Source organism: Misgurnus anguillicaudatus, chromosome 2 (genome assembly GCF_027580225.2).
Source record: "Misgurnus anguillicaudatus chromosome 2, ASM2758022v2, whole genome shotgun sequence".
NCBI lineage: Eukaryota > Metazoa > Chordata > Actinopteri > Cypriniformes > Cobitidae > Misgurnus > Misgurnus anguillicaudatus.
This window is the reverse complement of record NC_073338.2, coordinates 44,937,324-44,959,593: the sequence shown is the minus strand read 5'-3', so window position 1 is coordinate 44,959,593 and position 22,270 is coordinate 44,937,324. Positions and strand designations below refer to the sequence as shown.

General features: G+C 35.9%; 1 protein-coding gene and 1 long non-coding RNA gene across 7 annotated transcripts in view; both read right to left on the bottom strand.

Moving 5' to 3' along the window:
* wdr47a (WD repeat domain 47a) overlaps positions 1–22,270 on the bottom strand; it is a 53,511-nt gene that overhangs the window by 12,119 nt on the left and 19,122 nt on the right. For 2 of the 3 annotated variants that reach the window (XM_055203435.2, XM_055203436.2), the window contains exon 15: positions 20,999–22,194. The exons of the other annotated variant lie outside the window; for it this stretch is intronic. In XM_055203435.2, the coding sequence (XP_055059410.2) occupies positions 22,052–22,194 (143 nt within the window). In that variant the 3' untranslated portion in view covers positions 20,999–22,051. Of the gene's footprint in view, positions 1–20,998; positions 22,195–22,270 lie in introns of those variants that run through there. 3 annotated transcript variants of the gene reach the window in all.
* On the bottom strand, positions 10,418–12,977 carry LOC141350631 (uncharacterized). 4 transcript variants are annotated; one of them, XR_012358765.1, is made up of 6 exons: positions 12,894–12,977; positions 12,255–12,439; positions 12,031–12,116; positions 11,836–11,895; positions 11,597–11,657; positions 10,418–10,595 (listed from the first exon to the last, which is right to left on the bottom strand). It is a non-coding gene; the product is annotated as an uncharacterized lncRNA (long non-coding RNA). The 4 variants fall into 4 exon arrangements; XR_012358764.1 differs by lacking the exon at positions 12,894–12,977 and having other exon boundaries at positions 12,255–12,859; XR_012358767.1 differs by lacking the exon at positions 12,894–12,977 and having other exon boundaries at positions 12,007–12,062; positions 12,255–12,859.

The window sequence follows — 22,270 nt, the reverse complement described above, 5'->3', positions numbered from 1 at the left end:
AATTATTTTTTATCAAAGACTCGTTGATGGTAATTAATATAGATATGAATATACATTTTGCAACCCTGTATCACATGAAATACGTTCTGAGGAAACTATTTTGCAAATCGCAATTACGTTACATGCCAACATATAAGCAGTGCTATTACGTTGGTCCTTAACCTAATATGACCCGTCGCCATGGACACAAGGGGTCGGATATCTAAAGTTAAATATTTTTAACTTACGCGTGAAATGGTTGATTTTAAAAATATATATATTCTAAGTAAACAACAACAGCCCAGGTTTAGTAAACATGTTTTTATTGAAACTATAAATAAATATTCTGCATCCATTTTAGGTGTGCCACTGTGGGTGGCTCCCGCACAACCCCGTGGCTACGCCCCGCCGTGACCCAAATCTCGTTCTCACATAATCGCGATGTTTATCATCAATTTACAAACGTAGCCAGTCGCCTCATCTTTGTGAGTATACCATTAAATTTCTGTTTGTTCGATATTAAATTCATTATATGTTTTTTATTAATCCAGATCGGCTTCTAAATGTTGTCTGAATTGTATTGGTCATCTATATTACATTCTTTTTGTTCAAAATAGTGATTATCGCGTGATTAAAAGCCACGTTATGTTTGTTATTCACCATTAACATAACGTGACAGATCCTAGATCATTTTACTATATTCATATTTTTGGAATCAACCACCAATGCTCCTCCACTGTGGCACCCTGCGTTTATAGTACACAAATCATACCTTGTTTCTACCGCAGTTAGTTTACTTCTACTGTGGTAGTACAGTAACAGCAAACCTTATGCTTTTACCACAGTAGTTCAGCCTTTTTATATCTTTAGACATTCAGATCCTTCTTTTTTGGTCAGTTTTAATCTATTGCCGTTTTATTTATTTATTTATCTTATAGTCTTATGATAGTGGGCGGGTCTTGGGGTTTGTTGTAAATAGTTATACACATACAATGTTTAGTAAATAAAGAATTAAAAAAATATATCCAAAGTTTGTAATTCACAATTTTTTTGTCTTGCAGTTTCTTCACATACATCTCATACTCCTCCATCTACACGCTCCACAACATTTAAACCAACGGCTCTTTTAAGAGCTATCACTTGCAAAAGCTCTCCTCACTCACTCACTCACTCACTCACTCACTCACTCACTCACTCACTCTCCAACTCACTCACTCACTCTCCAACTCGCTCACTCACTCTCCAACTCACTCTCCAACTCACTCTCCAACTCACTCACTCACTCACTCACTCACTCACTCACTCACTCTCCAACTCACTCACTCACTCTCCAACTCACTCACTCACTCACTCACTCACTCACTCTCCTATAGGGCTGTGCAGGAAGGTCGTCTGCGGTTCTCGTGCGTGTTTCATCAGTAAAGCCGGTTCCGTGATTAGAAGTAAATCGCCATCAGCTGCTTTCAGATGGAGCGGCATTTATTACACAGACACGTAGTTCACCAAAAAGCTAGGCAAAATTGCATAGATTATCGGAGTCGATTTTCCTCGATTTGAACCCGATTTTGCCTGGCTTCTCTGTGAACTGCGTGTCTGTGTAATAAATGCCGCTCCATCTGATAGCAGCTGATGGCGATTTACTTCTAATCTAAACGGAACCGGCTTTACTGATGAAACACGCATGGGAATTGCAGACGATTTTTTTTTGCACAGCCCTACTCTCCTACGCTTTCACACTCACACACACACGCGCACACACACACACACACACACACACACACACACACACACTCTCACTCTTTGTTTGTCACTCTTTCAATTTGTTTTGCCTATTTCTATTTGCATTCTTCATTCTTTCAATATGGCATCTTCAGGTTTCGACCAGTTATGTCAGGAAGCTGCAACTATTTCAAAGCATCTTGAAATGAAAGCTGACAATGCTGAACTTGAAGCAGCTACCAGGGAGGCTGAAGAAATTCTACAAATGTTTAATCCTCCACTGGTAAAGTTAATTACATTTCAGTTTTCTTCTTCATTTGGTTAATTTTTTATTTACACTTAAGTTGCTTTAATACATGTATATTTTTATCTGTTCATAGATTTCCAAGTCCTTACTTTCAATCACTTTTAGCATTATTTTAACATGTTTATTTCGAATTGTTTTTTCAGCTGAAAAAAAAGACCAAACGAGTGATTTCCTGGACTCAACAGACACAGTGAACTTTGCACTGCATTTCAAAGGTAATATTGGTTATATAAAATATCTGTATATCCACAGAAATGGACTCAGGTCCGTAATAGTGTCAATATACATAATATAGTTTTATAAAATAATATAGTTTTATAAAATTGATTGTTGTCTGTTGTTACATCTGTAGCCAGCTTCTCAGCCGCAACACTGAGAACCAGAGTTGAAGTCAATGTACTGCTGAGAAAGTGCAAGATCTATTTAACCAAAAATATAGTAAGCATATGTCCAAACACTTTTTAAGTCTTGATAACCTTATATACCTTCATGTTTTCATGGCATTATTATCAAATCAATAACTTATTTGTGTCCATCAACCATGAGATTATGACACATTACCGACTGTTTACAGCCTGTACACTGGCTCTTAACGGGATGGGAGAGTCACAATTGTCCAACTGTGTTACAATGTGTAACATGTACATGCATGTGTTTGCCCGTGTCTTTCAGAGGATGCCGGAGGTACTGGAAGGCTCCCCTACCAATCCCTGGTAAATCATGGCATGACAGTTAAAGTTGCAGGACTGCCCAACAGCCTCAAAAAGCCATCCTATTATGGAAGGAACCAGTTGGAGGCCATTTTGCAAGCTGCTGAGGAGATTTTATTTGAAATCAGTAAGTGAGATTAACAGTGGTTTTGTTTCTCCAGCTGAGTTTCGGCAGATCATTTGGCTCTATGCAAAGTGGGAAAAATAAGTTAACTAAACAATAATACGGGCCTACATGTGAGTATTTGTATAGTGCAGCACTGGTTGGGTTAATTTTTGACCCATAATGAGGAAATATTGGATAGATCAAATGCTGGATTGTTGTTATGCAACCATGGGGTATAATAACCCAGCAGTTGGGTTAAAACAACCCAGCATTGGGTCAATGTTAACCCAGTGGTGTTCTGTCCAATATTTACACAACATGTGTAAAAGAAAGAACCCAGACATTTTTAAAGTTTGGGCCACTATATTTCTCCATGTCCCCTCACCTCAACCAGTCGAGGCAAATGGCTGCCCATTATAAACCATGCTCGAGGTTGCTGCATATTAAAAGGAAGTTGCCATTGCACTCTCAGAAAAAAAAGGTATAAAAGTTGTACCTTTTTGTCACTGGTACACTACCTTTTAAAAAGGTCCTAAAATGTACCATTTAGGTACAGATATGTACCTATGAGATACCAGCATGTAGCTTGGCGGCACCAATGTATACCTTTTAGGTACAAAAGTGTACTTTTTGAAAAGGTACTGCCCCAATGTCAACTTTTTTATCTTCATGTACCTTTTTCCTGAGGGTTTGTAGCCTAATAATATAAAGAGTACAGTATGGTCTAGACCTACTCTGTTTGAAAAGTGCTGTAAGGTAACTTTGTTATGAATTGGCACTTTAAAAATTAAATGTAATTCAATTGAAACAGATTACGGTTATAGATTCTGTATGTGTCTATGACAGTTTGTAAGGGATGTAACACTATTTCTCAGTTGCAGTTTCCTCATTACAGTGGACACATGTTCTAAAAAGGCACCTCTCCAGAATATCCTATAGCTGTTTAGTTGAATTTGACGAGTGATTGTGATAGACCTTGGCAACAGTTGAATTTTATCTATAAAATAATATTTCTTCATTAATACTGCTGTGTGATGCAGAATTTAAGACCAGTTATTTGTTATGCTTCTAAGTGTTTCTTTTTTCCCTATACATTAATTAGATGCAGCACAATGCAACTCCACTGACAAAGCAGAAGGAATGTCAGAGGCGATGGACGCAGAAGGTACGCTGAGTTGTTTTTATTTTATCTTTAAATAAATATATAACATTAAACTTAAGAAGCATAGTTTACTAGATATGTAATTGTGGTCATTAAACTGTACATTTTACCACTGTACACATTATTAAAACAATAATCAAATCAAAAGATGAAATCTGTGTGTGATAGTTTAACTGTGTGTGAAGTATCTTCAAATCAACAGACACAGCAGATGTTGCCAAGAAAGTTTAGAGGCCATGTGTGAAAATTGTATTTCTTTTCATTGTAATACATTTTGAATGGTATTGCTTAAGTTCAAGCTTAAAACTACTCTTCTGAAAAGTCTGCCATTGATATTGGACACAAAGAGAAAACCTCACTTGTATGAAAATTACAATTTATAAATACAATATTTATTCAGGTGACATTTAACATCTTCTATAGACCATTTTGCAAGATGTAAACAACACTGGTCCAGAAGCACTTTCTGTATCAGTTTCTTAACACATCATAAACGTTGGGATAAAATACAACCAACAGGACATAGAAAATTTAATCAAAAAGTTAAAGAAACCTTTTTAAGATGTTTTCTTTATGTGGGAAATAAAGAAAACAGTTACAAACTGAAACAGGAAGTGTTTCTGGACCAGTGTTGTTTACATCTTGCAAAATGGTCTATATGGTTGGTATTCTGATATTTTACACTTTGAATTGGCTGTTGATATTTAGATGCAAACAATGAATTGTACTGTATCTGTATTTAACCTACAATTTACTAATTAACTATTGACAGTATAAATGTTGACACATTGCATTATGAATTTGTAATTTAGATTCAAACGTTGTATTAAGAAAGTTGTTATTATGTTTTATGTTCTACAGAGCTGGAAGAACAGTCCTCACAAACAGCCACCGCTGTAGCTATCGTGATGACTGCAGATTAAGGTATCTTTTCAAATTGTGCTGATTTTTATGTCCCATTGAGAATAATAAGCTCTTCCTCATAGTAGACCAGGCCAAGTAGACCTGGTTTGGTAGTTTCAACAGATTACAATACTTTAACAAGAACAGATATTGGAACAGAACCATAGACCAATCCACTACACAGTGACACATTGTGACCCTTTCAAGGGGCAGTTTCCAGGCAGAACATGCAGAATACATAAACAGAGTTCTGTACATACATTTGGGACCTAATGTATAAAAACATCTTAAAGGGTGTTGTCCAGGACATTGTCTTAAATTACAAACAGAGATAGAAGGTGAGCACACCAACAATTGGTTTTAAAACGATGGCCAACCTACGACTGTATGAGTTATGGCATTACAGTTAGTAATGCTAAAACTGAAGAATAAAGTGGTGGTGAGATTTGTTAAAATTGAGTTACACTTCTGAATCATGTTTGATTTACATACATTTCTGAAATGGAAAACCCAGAGTTTTCCTTGTTTCCACTTTCTGAAATTTGCCTCAGGAATTCTTCTTTGTTGACCTGCTTGAGCGTCAGCAATACCCACATTTTAATTTGACAATAGTTACAAATGAATAAACTGCCTTTGAAATGTTACTTAAAATATGCTCATGAGTATTCATTTCAACTAACTGGCTTGACTTAAATATATTTGTTTTGATAGATGGAGGCCATTTGTGCTGTGTCTGCCGCATCCTTTTCGATGACAGGAAGAAGAATGCTTCAGAGAAGTGGTGTTCATGGTCACAGTGCACAGTGTGCCAATCATGGTCACACACTGCATGTCAAGACACAATGCAAACAGCCTGTAGCGATGCATCAGTGATAGAAAACATGCTAGTTACACAAAATGTTTTATGTTTTAACTTTGAGTTGTTTTTATTTTGTTCATGACCCCATCCCTACAAACACACACACATATTTTTTTTTTTTTTATGTATTAGGTGCAATTTAATATTTTTCATGCAAATGTATTGTAATGATTACACTTATAAGAATAAAACAGATTTTAAATTCACTCTAATTTTTATTTATTGTTGTCATTTGTTGGCACCATAAGTGTGGTCCCTTAACCTGGGACATGTGGGGACCAATTAATATCTATTGTACTGAATTTAGGCCACATGTTGTAAATGATAAGTAGCCTATTGTTTCATCTTTTATCAATGCTTCGGTATGGTTGGGTGTTGGCAAGGACCTCACCATACTTTTCAATACAGTGAGTCAAAGATCGATTTCATGTTATGATTAAATACTTTACATAACTTTAACAACTTTTTCGCAGTCTTGTTGTCACTGAGAGGTATTTGGCAAATTTGATATTGAAAAGTTGGTTTATGTCAGAGCAGTAGTGATACTTGTGGATACTTTGATATACAACTGAACAGTACAATTTAAATATAATGGTTGCTATGAACGATGATGAGGATGATGATGTTATGTGTATCTGCTTTATCAAAGTGATTTTCCTCCATCATACAGATGAAGTTTAAGCAAATCTCTATTACCACATTTAATGTTATGAAAAGAACCATCATGACAGAAATATATATTTATATATTAATTGAAAGTAATAAAAAAAAAATGAGACCAGAAACCCACCATGAGTTAGAAAACTGGCTATGCTCAGTTGTAAGGACTTTTTTGAAATGATTAAGTAATTTGACATTATGTGTCATTTTGTGTTTTAAATTAAAGTGACAACACAATTAACAAAATTTGGTGTTCCAAACTGATTGTGTTGTTTTAACACATCGGTTTTTAAAGTGTATTTATTAAGTATGCTGTAGCATTCATTAAGAAAGTTTGAAATAATATAAACTGTATACAACGCTTTACTATAGAATGGGTATTTACTATAAATTACTTTAGTACTTTTTATGTGGGCAGAATTTTTATGACTGGACTGACACACCTGATCCACATACATTCACGATATAGTTTGCATACTGCTCAGGCCTGTCTTTCTGCTTAGAAAGAAGGAACATGAAACAATACATAGGCTTCCTATACTGTATTTGGCACACATAGCTAAAATGTTTCTTAAAGTGACAGGTTTGGAAGGAGGGGAATGGTACTCTAATGGATAAACTAAATAGGCCCGTTTGCCATTTTTAGTTGAGTTCAAAAGAACACATTTAAACAAAAATAAATAAGCTACAAAAGATGCAAGAGAGCATACATTATGTACATTATGTAGCAAACATTGTGTATAATGTTTGCTAATCTGGGTTTTGACAACCAATAGGCCTAATAATCATCTACTAGCCTACAATCGGAGACGACTACCCATCAGACTATGGTCTTATTTATTAATGGTATGTTTTTAATTTAATTATCATAGCAGCATTAACATATGCATATAAGCCCAAACAGAAATGCACAGTTTGTGTGTGTGGCCAACACCAGATCAAGGTATGGGGTCTGTTTACACAGCCAGAAACAAACAAACAGCTTTATTTTATCTAAATCTAACCTTATTGAGCTTTCAAAGTGCTCTCTGACACTAACATGAGATGGCTTGTGTACTTGAAATGAGAACATGAAAAGTTTGTTGTAGAGCTAAGCCTAATACATCGTTAGAAAGGTCTTGACCTGCAGAATAAGATATGTCAGTATAAAGAATCTACATGGCTCCTGCTTTCAAATACGGACCTTTGAAACATCACTTTGGTGCATTTTTGAAGGCTTATAATAAGGCAACAAAAGGGGCTATAGACATGGGACAAACTCTTAATGAGAGCTCTTGGCCTCAGTTATAATGTCAATATAGTCAACAACTTGGGACACTGTCAAATATGGTTAAAATTAATTTAAACCTATTTAACAATTAAATATTTAAAAATCTGATTGTATAAGTGTGTTAACAATCCCCCTAAAACCTTACTCTCAACTCACTATTTACAACCTCCAATTATAAGAAAAACACAAATGTTTTTAAAAAACTACAATTCCCTACATGTGTCTAATGCAGCTTGATACAAATTAGCACTAAAATTGTAGTTTTTCTAGTTTGCAAAGTAGGGTTGTAAAAACATATATCTACTGAATATATAAACACCTAGTTCAGACAAACTATTAATTATGCTGCATCTAGATGATCTACGTTAAGAAAATGTAAAAAAGTTGTTTTTTTAAGATATTTTAGCAGAAACAGTGTTTTTTTGCTAGATGGGATACAGCTACGCAATTTAGGGTTATGTTTGGGGTAGAATTTGGATGGAAACAGCGGATCTGTCTAGATGTGATGCAACTTGTCTTAAATCGCGTGAAATGTTTGGTTTGGGGTTAGGTTTTGGGGATAGGATTAGGATAATAACAGCGCTCATCCGCGAGATTTTGCTGTTGCTGTATCCCTTCTAGCCACAACGCCGAAACTGCAAAACACGCAAACCCCGCCTTCAACACAATGCACTTCCGTAACCTTCTGCTACCAAAAAAAAAACTAATTTCTCAAAATCGAGAATGAGAAATTGTTGAAAATTATCATATTGTTGAGTTATCAAATTTTGTTTTCTGTAGGAAAATGTTAAATGTCATTTAAAAAGAAAACACGTCATGCAAGCTACGTGGTTTCAGTGATAGCAGCCTCATAACCACCATAGCAACGAACTATATAATACTAAAGGTAATATAATGGGAAGAAAAAAGTATTAATCCACATCAATTTAGTTCGGGAGAATTTTAAGCCAATATAATGGTTATGTAAGAACATGTATGTGGCAGTCTGTCTTGTGGATTATGACTGTAAAATCATTGTATAAGTCATTTATTAAGTTCATCACTATTCATTCACCTTTAAAGTATGCTGTGACAATAGCTAAAATCATGACTATAACTGATTGTGGAAAACTTTTTATTTTTTACAAACTTTTACAGTATTTGTTTAAAAGGATTCAAAAACAAAACACCTTACACACATTGACCACATTTGTACATTACTGTAAATAAGTAACATCACAATGGTAAACACACAATTTTGTCCTCACACAGACTAGTGTGAATATGTGTGCTTAAAAACAGTACCTACATTTAATAATAAATCAGATCTAGTAAAACATCATGTTTGCACAAGTAAGGCGAACATTATATTACACCACCATAAAGGTTTCTATGATATGCTGCAACATATACTAACCATTTTACATCTTTCTTTTTACAGAATACAATATCAGACTAAAAATTAACAAAAAATCTGTAGTGCAAGTTATCATATTTATCCACATTTTCATCATTATCACTCTTATCATTGTATACCAGTGTCTGTATGCTTGGCATGGGGAGGGCCTGACACAAGTGGGGGTTGTCTGCAGGAACAATGTCCGATAGATGTGGGTGAAACATCACAATGGCTTGATGTAGTTTTTTTTCCAGGTGTTGAATGAGAGCAGCTTTTGCACCAGGCTGCTCAGTGTCTTTGATGTTAGAGCACAAATGTTAGAGGCCTGCTGCTGATGGGGTGTTCAGTTAGGGGCCAGTCACACCAAAAGCGCTTTAAACGCTTGCAAACGCAAGGCGCGACGCACTGCCTTTTTTTAAAAAAAGAGCAGTGCGACGCGGCTTTTCATATTGCTAAGCAACCACCGAGTCAGCTGTCTTGTCAATCAAATATTGAAGCGTGAGCGCTCTTTTGCTGTTAACTGTCATATTAGCAGAAACTTTAAAAAGAGGACGCTTGCTCTGACCTTGTTTGAGGGTGAGGGGTGCACAAACACGCAGGAGAGAGTGAGCGAGTGGAGTCCGGTTCTTCAAAGCAACTGTAAACTTCACTCACCACAACGTAAGGCCCGCCTCTCCCCTCATTCGATTGGACAATGGAAAGACGCGAATGACGTCGGGCGCTTCTCTGCTCTCAGCGCTCCTTCAAAAATGCGTGCGCGGCAGGCGGCAAAAAACCGCAAGGCGCTCGGCGCACATAAACAGCGCGCAGACGCACCCTGCCCATAGAATATCATTCAAAAAAGGCGCCTGCAACTGCCATAAACGCTTTTGGTGTGACTGGCCCCTTAGACTTCTCATTTCCTGGTAAAGCACGCACTTTTTCTCAGCTGCCCGAGTCTTCATATGTAAGGCATCAATCCCTCGCCTTTTTAGACTCCTCGAAACATCATCTTCTTCAATCTAGAAGACAAAAGAAAACAAAATGCTATGTTATGTTACCAGGTGGTTTCTAATATGATTTGCAGGTAGTTAGTTTGTCAGATGGTTACTAGAGTGACTGCTGTGTGGTTACTAGGGTTAAGTAACTATACTTACAGTGTCATTAAAGCAGAAGTAGACATGCCAAGAGGGATCACATGATTCCTGAAAATCAATTGGCTACCTGCTTGGAGAGTCTAATGGCAATGCCCTGCCCATCTGAAGCAAAGCTAGGAAACACACATGCAAAAAAATGAATCTATTAGTTTGTATTCTAGTCCTTTTTAAGTTCAAACCTATAATGTCATATTGTATCTTCTTATCCACTTTTAGCACTATAGCTGGATATATTCTTCTCTGGTGGAGGAGGACTGCTCTCTCCCTTGATTCAGTTCTAGCCTTGCATTTGGACTCTGAGCTCACGGTCCACATCTTTAAGGGTAGACTGGAAGTTTGAATCAGACTCTTGCCATCTTCTCCCGATACGGTATTTTTTCCTAAATGTTCAGCAGAGTCCTCAATTCTACAATGGTTAGCAAATAATTAGTATTAAACGTTATGTACACACTTGATCAGAGAACAGTAACAGACAGATTACTGTTTCACCCTTTTTGTGTGACTCACGAGTCCCATATCTACACATTACAAAAAGTACAGCACAAAAGTTAAGTAGCTAGCAAGCAGAAAGCATTACCGTGGTACACCCGACCAAACATATGTTACAAGTAAGGCCTTGGTGGTATTAGATTACTAATTACACCACATGAAAATTTGCAATAATGCTGCAATACTTTAATTTATAACCACGGTGACAGTTTCCTTCAAAACTATGCCATTACTATAAATCACACGTTGAAGCACATCAGCAACACCGTTTTTCAATATTTTACTACAGGGCCATTCAGATCTTACCCTGGAGGGCCAGAGCACTGCATAGTTAAGCTCCAACCCTGATCAAACACACCTGAGCAGGCTAATCAAGGTCTTCATGATCACTACAAAATCACAGGTGTTTAATGGTACATAAACTCTGTAGTGCTCCAGCCCTCCAGGGTAAGATTTGAATAGCCCTGTTTTACTATGTTCTTACCTCAACTTAAACGAATTGATACATACCTATCTTTTTCGGTGCGTGCACTTTTGGTCTTTGTACACTTTTAATCTTTTGATCTCTTGTGGGTGTGTTGGCATTTGGCCTGGCCCCGGTCGTTCATATGGCTCCAGGCAGGGATGAATTTAGAAGCCACCAAACACTTCCATGTATTTACACGAGTAAGTATGGTGGCACAAAATAAAACTTTTGTTTGGAGCCATAGGAATGAATGGGGCTGGGCTGAATGCCAGCGCATTCACAAAGTGCTTAACAAAGACTAAAAGTGCATGCATTGAATAAAGATAGGTATGCATTAATTCATCCAAGTTGAGCTACAGTAAGAACATAGTAAAATATTGAAAAACGGTGGTGTTTTCCTTTAAAGACGTCTGTAATTACCAAAGTCTTACATAAAAACATTAAACTCTTACTTGAACTTGTAGAACTGAATCAGTCTGATGATGTAGTCCCTTTTCCATCTACAGACAGTGTCTGAAGAAAAGACGACATTACTACCACTCTAATAAAGTCAGTAATTTCATGTTACTTCTTAACATGATTATATTTTATTACTGTACACGGAAAGGTAAGTATTACATTTGCAATATTCTTTGTTAATAGTATTCATGACATTCTTACAGTATTTAAGACTTTAACTTTAGTTCCTTACTTATTGGTTTCTGTTGGGCTAGCTTTTTCCATCTCTCCATGTCTCCTTCAGAAATCAACACTATACAACAACAATAACAGAAAACAAGACACACATCAATCCTAAATACTCTTGTGCAAAATGCACTTATAAATGGAATGTAATATTCTCTCATCTACAACTAATTGTTACCTGCTTCTTATGTTTATTGTTTACCTGGTGCCTCTCTGATGACATGAGATATCTTCCTAATCAAGAATCAATATTTTCTCTGCTTTGTCTACTCTTTGCAGTAGCTGCACCTATGAAAAGACAGTTTAACCTACTAATAGTATGCTTACCATTTTGTGTGTGATCGGCTTCACTCCAGAAAATATAAAATGTATAAACACTGAACCACCAGCACAGAATTTTGAAAGTTTATACAGCAGTAGACAGACCTAGGTCAGTTGATTTCCTCCGTCCCTAATGCAAAAGGGCATCAGTCAGTAGGTCAAGGCGATGAGATAGAGTCATCTCCTTTGTGACTCTGGCAAATCTTTGGAGGAAAGACCATAGCCAGCCTTTCCATTCCTTCCCCGTCTGTGAGCCCAAACCCATCAAGCCATCTGGTACTGTACTTGATCTATGATTAAAGCAAAGTGGTAAAATATCACATAATGTACACAAAGCATGACCCTACTGCTTATAGTGATCTTAAGGTATTTTATCTTTTAATTTGTAAAAATAGCAAAGCTGTTCTTTTTATTACTTTATATTACTGTAATTATTATACAAATTAGGTAATCTGCATAAAAAGAAACAAAGGAAACCAATTTGGTTATAACAATCCTCTGCTTCTAGTGTTTAGTTTGACCCAGACAGATTTGAGATAAACGGTTTCCACTGGGTTGTCTTATACATTGCATCTCTGAAACAAGTTTAGACAAACGTCAGGTTGGAAAATTGTTAGATTAAAGATTATTTTAGGCCTTTCTGGCTAATTTCAGCTTTGCAGTGCATAGACAGGAAAAATTGAGGCCAAACAGGGAGTGAATGATGTGTGTTATCCTGATATCCCTATAAAGTCAATGAATTACCTGGCAGGGCAATTTGTGCCCATAAACATGAAATGCTGGTACGGCCAAGGCAATGTTGTGTGATATGCCCTCCCCTGATTTCTGATTGAACATAGTATGACATAAATAAGTTAAAGCCCATATATATATATATATATATATATATATATATATATATATATATATTTCAAAATTCTTTATTTACTAAACATTGTATGTGTATAACTATTTACAACAAACCCCAAAATCCGCCCACTATCATAAGACTAACGTATATAATAAGATAAATAAATAAATAAAACGGCAATAGATTAAAACTGACCAAAAAAGAAGGATCTGAATGTCTAAAGATTTCTGAATTGTACATCAAATGTATTAAAAGCATGGTGTTGTTGTTGTTACTGTTTTTTACTATGTATAAAAAGGCTGAACTACTGTGGTAAAAGCATAAGGTTTGCTGTTACTGTACTACAAAATACCACAGTAGAAGTAAACTAACTGCGGTAGAAACAAGGTATGATTTGTGTACTATAAACACAAAATACCACAGTAGAAGAACATTGGTAGTTAATTCCAAAAATATGAATATAATAAAATGATCTAGGATCTGTCACGTTATGTTAATGGTGACTAACAAACATAACGTGACTTTTAATCACGCGCTAATCACTATTTTGAACAAAAAGAATGTAATATAGATGACCAATACAATTCAGACAACATTTAGAAGCCGATCTGGCTTAATAAAAAACATATAATGAATTTAATATCGAACAAACAGAAATTTAATGGTATACTCACAAAGATGTGGCGACTGGCTACGTTTGTAAATAGATGATAAACATCGCGATGATGTGAGAACGAGATTTGGGTCACGGCAGGGGCGTAGCCACGGGGGTGTGCGGGAGCCACCCACAGTGGCACACCTAAAATGGATGCAGAATATTTATTTATAGTTTCAATAAAAAAATGTTTACTAAACCTGGGCTGTTGTTGTTTACTTAGAATATATATTTTTTTAAAATCAACCATTTCACGCGTAAGTTAAAAATATTTAACTTTAGATATCCGACCCCTTGTGTCCATGGCGACGGGTCATATTAGGTTAAGGACCAACGTAATAGCACTGCTTATATGTTGGCATGTAACGTAATTGCGATTTGCAAAATAGTTTCCTCAGAACGTATTTCATGTGATACAGGGTTGCAAAATGTATATTCATATCTATATTAATTACCATCAACGAGTCTTTGATAAAAAATAATTTCCCACCCAGCATGCATCACGTCTAATAAAAGCACTTACCTACATGATCAGAAAACGCTTAAAATGCTTACTCTCACGCGCCGTGGAGCGTTGTTAAAATCACCTCTGAATGTTGTTTTACCTGTAGCTGAACGCGTTTTTAATAAAGTCTTTAAAAGACGTCATGTGACGAGCCCTGGCAGTGTCCATAGCAACCAAAACGTATCAGTTTCACATTATTCTGGCGAGATCTGGAAAATCTGCGTAAAATCAAGCAAGCGATGATTATGTAAATTCACTGAGTGAATATTATGAAAATAAAGTATATATTTCTCGCTAGAAATGTAATCAAACCTTCTTTTTATTCAGAAACTAACTCAAAATATAGATTTTTCCATTAAAAATGAGAGAATGTCCGCCATGTTTTTTGTTCTCACGGCCGGTAGCTTGAAAGTCACGTGACTTGGACGAAAAAATAAACGTAAGAGTCATACAATTCAAGGGCCATTAAAAGAATAGGCGAAAAAAAATGTAACAGTCATACAATTCTAGGGCCATTATTGTAACTCCTCTACGTTTTGCAAATTGGACCAACGTAGTCAGGGTACGTTTTTACATGAGACTGGGTTGTAAAAAAAAACAAACTATTCTTGAATACTGGTCCTAAGAAAAGATTTGTCTGCAACTGATCCCAAGAATGTGTAATAGGTACCATACAAAAACACGTGTCCACCCGACATGATATTTGGATCCCTTAATAAACCCATACAAGCAGGACTTTTTTTTCGCAAAGGAGGAATTTCCTTGTTCTAGGTGTGTCAAGGTATGAAGCTTTGGAAGGTGGGATTAAGCTGTTGTAGCCCCTGCTGGCATGTGCTCTAACTACAATATTATGCAAACAAACAAAATGTTTCTCAGTTGATGGTTCAAACGTGGCCGTGAATGTGTAGCCGTTCGGATGATTTTTTGCAAGGAACAAAAAATTAGCTAAATAAGTAAATGATTTCTAGAGGGAAGAAAACACATTTCCAAACACAGAATTATCAGATCATGTGATGCATCCATTTTTAATCCAAGTCTTCTTCATAGGTGCAAGACCACAAGAGTGGATTTTAAGATGCTGGAAAGAGAATAACATTGCTGTTGTGTTGTATATTGCGCTTGGTACAGATGTTGTTGGTTGTTTTTTTGTGGAGCTTGTGATGCAGAGACATGCACATTTTTGCTTGCACCTACAAAGTGGCAATTTTAACATGCTATAATAAATTATATTTGGGGTATTTCAAGCTGAAACTTCTTACAAGCCTGCTGCAGACGCTTAAAAGGGGTTTATGAAAAAAGAGACGCTCACATTTTCCAGATACCCGCTTCATCTCATGCATGATCAAAGTTTAGTGTTAAGTTAGTGTCTTGCGAGTATTTTGTGAACGTGTCTTTTTTATCATAAACCCCTTCGATGCATGTGCAGGCATGTATTGTGTGAAATGGCCCATGGTGCACATATAGGTTCACATGATGCACCGAACACATATTTTGAATTCCTGCCCCCCAGAAGAGAAGTCACGGGCTGCCACTGTGAAACAGGATCATTTGTTTACCACCATTACTAAAATCAAATACATTACAAAAGACGAAAAGTACTTTCTTCCTTTACTTTTATATGAGTAAATGTACAAAAAGCATTACATTTTCAGGTATTAGGTATTAAATAAAATTTAGTATCCAATATTCTATGCTTTAGTAAGGTAAAAATTTTCCAAGTAGAAATGCTTAGAAAATTGTCCACCTCTGAACACGAGGACCTAGGCCTATTGTCGATGTAGTGTTAGCTTTTCTACAATTTGGCCTTTTAAATATTCCTCATTTCTTTGCATTTTAAGCAATAAGAGCTTAAATATATTTTCTGCAGCTCAGTCGGTTGTTTTTTGACCATTCTTCTAAATGTCTCCCTTTGTGTAGCAGAAATGAAAAATACCCTAAAAATACCAGCTTCAGTTAGCATTTTGCATTGCAGATAAAGGTGACCCATTCACTGAAAAAAAATGATTCATTGAATTTAATAATTTTTTTAAGGTAAGATGTTGCAATCAATTTATTTAAGCTATTTAAACAAAAAAGATTAGTAAAGTAAAATAAAATATAAAACTTTTGTTTAAATGTAGCTTAAATAAATTGATTGCAACCACTTACCTTAAAACATGTATTAAATTCAATTAATAATTTTTTCAGTGTTTTGAGTAAATAGTTTGTAGGGTGAATTGCCCTAAAGTGGGACACTGCCTAATGTGGTACTCCTAAAGTCTAGTGTTTGTACAGTAGGTCCCCCCCAAAATACATGAATGCCAGTGAAACTATGGCATCACAAAAACCAAACATGACTTCTCAAATGTCCAGTCATATATGAGGGTGGAGCAATCATCAAATCACAGAAGTCTGAAATTCAAAAAGTGTCCCACATTAGGACAATTCACCCAATGTTTGGGTGTACTTTTTGGTTTCATGATTCCTCCGTTTTTTTCCAGAAATACTCAGAAACAAACTTATAAAACATGAAACATTTATTTAAAGAGTTCATAGCGTGAAAATCTGACCTTTTCCATGTTTAAGTGCTATAATTGGGTCCCCAGTGCTTCTATCAAACTAGAAAACATGAAAAATAACAACCCAGTAACTTGGTAAACTTGGTTTTGGTAAACCATTCTCTGCAAGCATGTGAAAAATGAGGTCGTTCAGATTTCGCCTGTTTTGTGAGGTAGGTAGCAAGTCTTATTACAATAATACCACCCACTTAATCTGCACTATCCAACCACAGCACTGCCATTTAGTGTAGTGTGAAAGAGAGCGAGAAAAAGTAATTGACAGCACAATTGAATTTCAATAAAAAAAAAACACCATCATGGCGATCAGAGTTTGCATTTTATCAGCTCATTTGCATTTTAAAGGACACACCCAAAACGACACATTTTTGCTGAAGCCTACAAAGTAGCAATTTTTACTAGGGCTGTCACAATGATTAAATAATCGTCTCATCGAGATGATTTCAGATCACCGCAATGATTGCACATCTCTTTAAAAAACACAAGGGGGAGCTGCAGCGCCTGTATAAACAGGCAAGAGACTGTATTAGAGGTCTCCTATCAGACTGGCTACAATTTAAGGCTTGTTCTGGTATAGTCAGTTTATTTTGATTGCCTTTTTATTTTTAGTTATTTTTCAGACACTTTATTGTGTTTATTTCTCATGAAAAAAATTCAGTTTTTGAAAGATATATTTATGTAAAAATTATTTCATGAACAAACCAAAAAAATGTATGAGAATCAAATGTCAAAACAATAAAACAGACAATTCATCGTCATAATTTTTTAGACAATTAACTGCCAGCCAAATTTCATAATCGTGACAGCCCTAATTTTAACATGCTATAAATTATCTGTGGTGTATTTTGAGCTAAAACTTTACATATGTACTCTGGGGACACCAATGACTTATTTTACATCTTAAAAAATCTCATAATATGACCACTTTTTTAAAAAACTGTATAAATCCTCTTCGATCCGTCAGAACAATCCAGTGGGGGCGGAGTCTGTGGGATGACACTTATGGCGCCTGCCATGTCAGCACACTGAAAGCAGAAAAATGATAGGCTGTTAGTGCACTTTGATTGGGTAAAAAATGCATGAATTAATTCATTAATCAGTGTAGCCACTTAATCCCTGCTTGGGTGCAGAAAGTGTCTTTAGAAAAAAAGATCAGTAGAGCTGACAACATTTAATGTTTGTGTTGTACATGTTTAATGTACAAGCGTGGTATTTTTTAATACACAGAAATCAGGGTGTATGCCTACTCACATTTGGCTGGCACTGCGTATTAGTCATCGACGAGGGTCCAGGTCTTCCACTAATAAACACATTTCATTAATATCTACTATAGATTTGGTAACACTTTATAAAAGGTAACTTAACATAAACTACTGTGCATGTAGTTCACTGTTAGTTCTTATTAGTTCTGTGTAAATTGTCAATAGATTCTCCTACCAGCTCTTCGATGAGAAATGGTTCATTCATACGCAGTGCATTAAAAAAGGCTGTTTTAACTCGATCTCCTCCAGAATTCAGTGCTTCAAAAAGCTTCCTCATTTTTTTGTGGTTGGTATTTTCTGCTTTGATATCCGAGTAAGTTTCTTCATGTAGCATGTTCTTACTTTTTAAGTCATCTGCTATTGCCATCACTGAATTGACCCTTGCAACAAGCTGTGCATAGTTCTGATCTACAAACTTGGAAATTTCTGGAAATAAATAAAATATATCACATTGTAGCTTAAAAAAAACAAGGCTTTCATCGTTCTTTTTAGTTTTCAAGTGCGGGGCTTAAACTTCCGGTCTCTGTTCATTTATTGTTCTGGCTAATGGCTAAACTGGGGGGTATTCCTGAAAGCTGGTTATGTGACATACCCGGGTATGTTTGAATTTGAACAAGTCTTTATGTATTTCATGTGTGTGTGTGTGTGTGTGTGTGTGTGTGTGTGTGTGTGTGTGTGTGCGCGCGCATTAACTCTCGGTTACCATTAGGATGTTGATTGAACTCTTATTTGGAATCAAAATAATCTGGGGGGTATTCCAGAAAGCAGGTTATGTGTCTCACCCGAGTAAGTTTTTGAATAAGCGAATAACCTCTGCTTTCAATTCCAAAAACAGAGATAACTTTTTAAGATTTTTTTAAGTCAGTGGTTCTCAAACTGGGGGCCGTGAGGTGGTGCCAGGGGGTCCCCAGGTAAATTACATTATATCATAAAATAAATTAATTTATCATAAATTCTGTGTAATTAAACCTCAGAAAAAAGGCTACTAACCCACAGCAATACATATGTTTTGTTTAATTCAAGTTTTGGAATGTTTTATGTCATATAAATGTTCTTTGGGGGGGGGGGGGCATGAAGGGATGTACCGTACACAAGTGTGATTGGACTAAATATACATTTAATTATGACTATTATTAAAATATTTCCAAATATTAGTGGACATATCAAACACAATTCTATCAGTTATTTATGTTAACAGTACATTTCCATATCAATTTTGTCAATTCATAAATAAACTCATCACTGTCTTTCACTTGCCTACTAGCGAGATGAATCTCAATTTATAATAAATGTGTGTGCAAATACATTATTGAGCCAGACATTTTAACGTTACTTAAGTGACAATGTTCAAATGCTAAATGGGTATATCAACTCATGATGCCAGTCCTGTGCTAAATAATAACATTAAATGATTATTTACTAAGGGACAGAAGTTACCCCTGCCTGCAGTCTCTGATGTTGTTCCTTTGGGTTACTTTCACGTGTTGACTGAACTACCTCTAAACTGTGTTTTGGAACCGACATACCACGAGTAAGCAAGTTTTGGGTAAATCAAATGTATGATGGTAAATTACTGTAACCCTGCTTTCTGTAATACACCCCCATGAATCTTTTATTATTGATTCCCTGCTGAAAAAACAATAAAACCATTACAGAAAATTCCAATGGTTTCCATTAAAATACCAATAGGAACCATTAGCTTTTACAATTAAAACCACTACACTGTAGTGTGTTTTGGGCCAAATTCCATTTAAACCAATACATACCAGTAGAGGCCAACAAAGACCAATACATTACACTGTAGTGTGTTTTGGGCCATATTCCATTAGAACCAATAAAGTTCCCAATAAAAACAATAGAATTTCTGTGATGGTATCTATTGTTTTTTTAGCAGGTTTCTTTGCGAAAGTTTACCGGATGTTACACGAAAGCCGCTGTTAGCTTAAACCGTCTATAAACTTTCATTTTCTTAAGATAACATTTTTATTTTTCAAACATCTTGCTCTTGTAACGGTTTTATTAATTCATTCAATACGTCACACTGACTGGTCATAGCACACGTCTAAATATTGTACGCAAGCACTTAATGTAAAAAACGTACAGCCGTATTCGACTGTTGGCATATAACGTGGATCAGATAACGTACCTCTGCATGAGTGGCTCTCCTCGTACCCGTTCATTGTTTTAGTGATGATAAAACGGGATTTTAATCACCCAACTTTAATTCGCAGATCTGCATCTAACAAAAGATCGAAACGACTTCACAGCTAGGAAAATATGAAGGATTTCCGCCAAGTAAAACGAAACTTCGTCGCGTCAGAGGGTTGGACATTAACCAGGCTGTGCATCAGAGGTTACAGACAGTATAGGCTACAGTAGCTTAATTTAATGTGTTTTACTCATCGGATAGCTATACAGTTTCTTTGTTGCCAGGACGACATTGTCAAAACCAAACCAGAGATGTGAATACTGCGCTTACGAAAGCCTTCACTATTTCAAAACATCTGGAAAACATCTGTTGCAAATGGGAAAGAGATCTCAGATCGGCACACATTTAACTTGCATTTTAAATATAGTTCTCAAATGTACGACTACGACTCAAAAGACTTTTGAAAACTTGAGATGGAAGCTTTTAATTATATAACTGCGTGTTTCTCATTCACTTGAGGTAACATTTTAAAATGTTTGTTTAACCTACATTTGTTAATGCATTATAGCTAACATTAACTAACAATACTTCAACAGCATTTATTATTTAAAAAATGTATACATTAATTTCAGCATTTACCAATACATTTTAAAGTCAAAAGTTGTAAGTGTTAAGATTAGTTGATCCACAGTGAACAATACATAACATGAATAATATTGCATTTGCATAAACGAAGATAAATAAATTACTAAAGATTTTCAGCAGTATTGGACATTGTTAGCTCATGTTAACTAATGCATTTCCTAATGTTAACAAATGCAATCTTATTGTAAAGAGTTACCCTTTAAAAAAAAAAGAGGCAGAAACAACACATTTTACAATATGACTTTAGTGACCGTTTCATAGCACAAATGTGTCAACATGTTAGTTTGGCTTTGATTTAAAATGTAGAACTATAAATAACAACAAAAATTAATGAGATTAAATAATAAAATCTACATCATTACAACATATACAACATGGACAACCCATAACAAAGTGCAATTCAAACAAAATAGAGATGAGAAAAACAAAAAAGTGCAAGTTGAGAGTATTAACTGTCATATTTCGTGTTAAATGTTGTGTAAGTTTAACAATGCCCAAACACATTTAAGCACTATTGACAGACAACAACAATTTCAAATGCAATACTTTTCTCCATGCCGTCACTGTAAGAGACTCTCACAAGGACTGCGAACGCAGTGAAGCATTCAAACAAAGATTTTAAATAACACTTACTTAATATCATGTACAATGGCAGCCGCTTTACGTTGACTTTCCCTTAAAATCGGCACAGCTTAATTTTGATGTAGTATTTCAGCTAAACACAAGCATGGAGACACCTGTCACTCAAACGTTCATCCGCAAGGTTGCAATTAGCATGTTATACATTAGAAAGGACTAACTTAAATAATAAATACTGAAGGACGCTAAACATTAAATATGCTGGATTTAAACATTTAAGAAGGTACTGTACAGAAGCGCTGTGATCGCAAAGAGTGGACGTTTAGGCAGGGACGTTATAAAATCCGAGGAAGGCCACGGTATACAGAAGATGACATGCCATCACAGAGTCTTGTGTTTATCAGAGTGTATTGAATGGATTAACGGTACAGTGTTGCATAAAGGTTATTTCATAAAATGACACAAATATAGCCAAGTATACTGTAATACATCAATCCCAATATGGTTCATGGCCGCCATAAAAATCATACACAAGCACGCACGTACCATCGCAACATAGAGATAGATTCGCAACACAAACACGCATATTTGTTCAACCAATTCCACAGACTTTTCTGCAAGTTAGATTCCCATAATCCAGACTCTTTGTTCTTGCAGTGTGCGTCTGTGTGTGTGCTGTTGGCATTGTGGCTGGCGCTGACCCTATGTTGCCTGTGTCCAAAGTGTAACTGTGCGGTCGGCAGAAGAGGAGATGAAAGAGAGGTCGTGTGTGTGCCACCTGCACTGAATTACTTTATCAGCATGCTCGCCAGCTACAGTCAACGGCAGCGGTTTCGTCAGGTCCCCTGGAAAGCAAAGACATTAAGATATTTTAAATGCACATCAACATACATGCGCTTAAATTTAAAGGGGACATTTTAC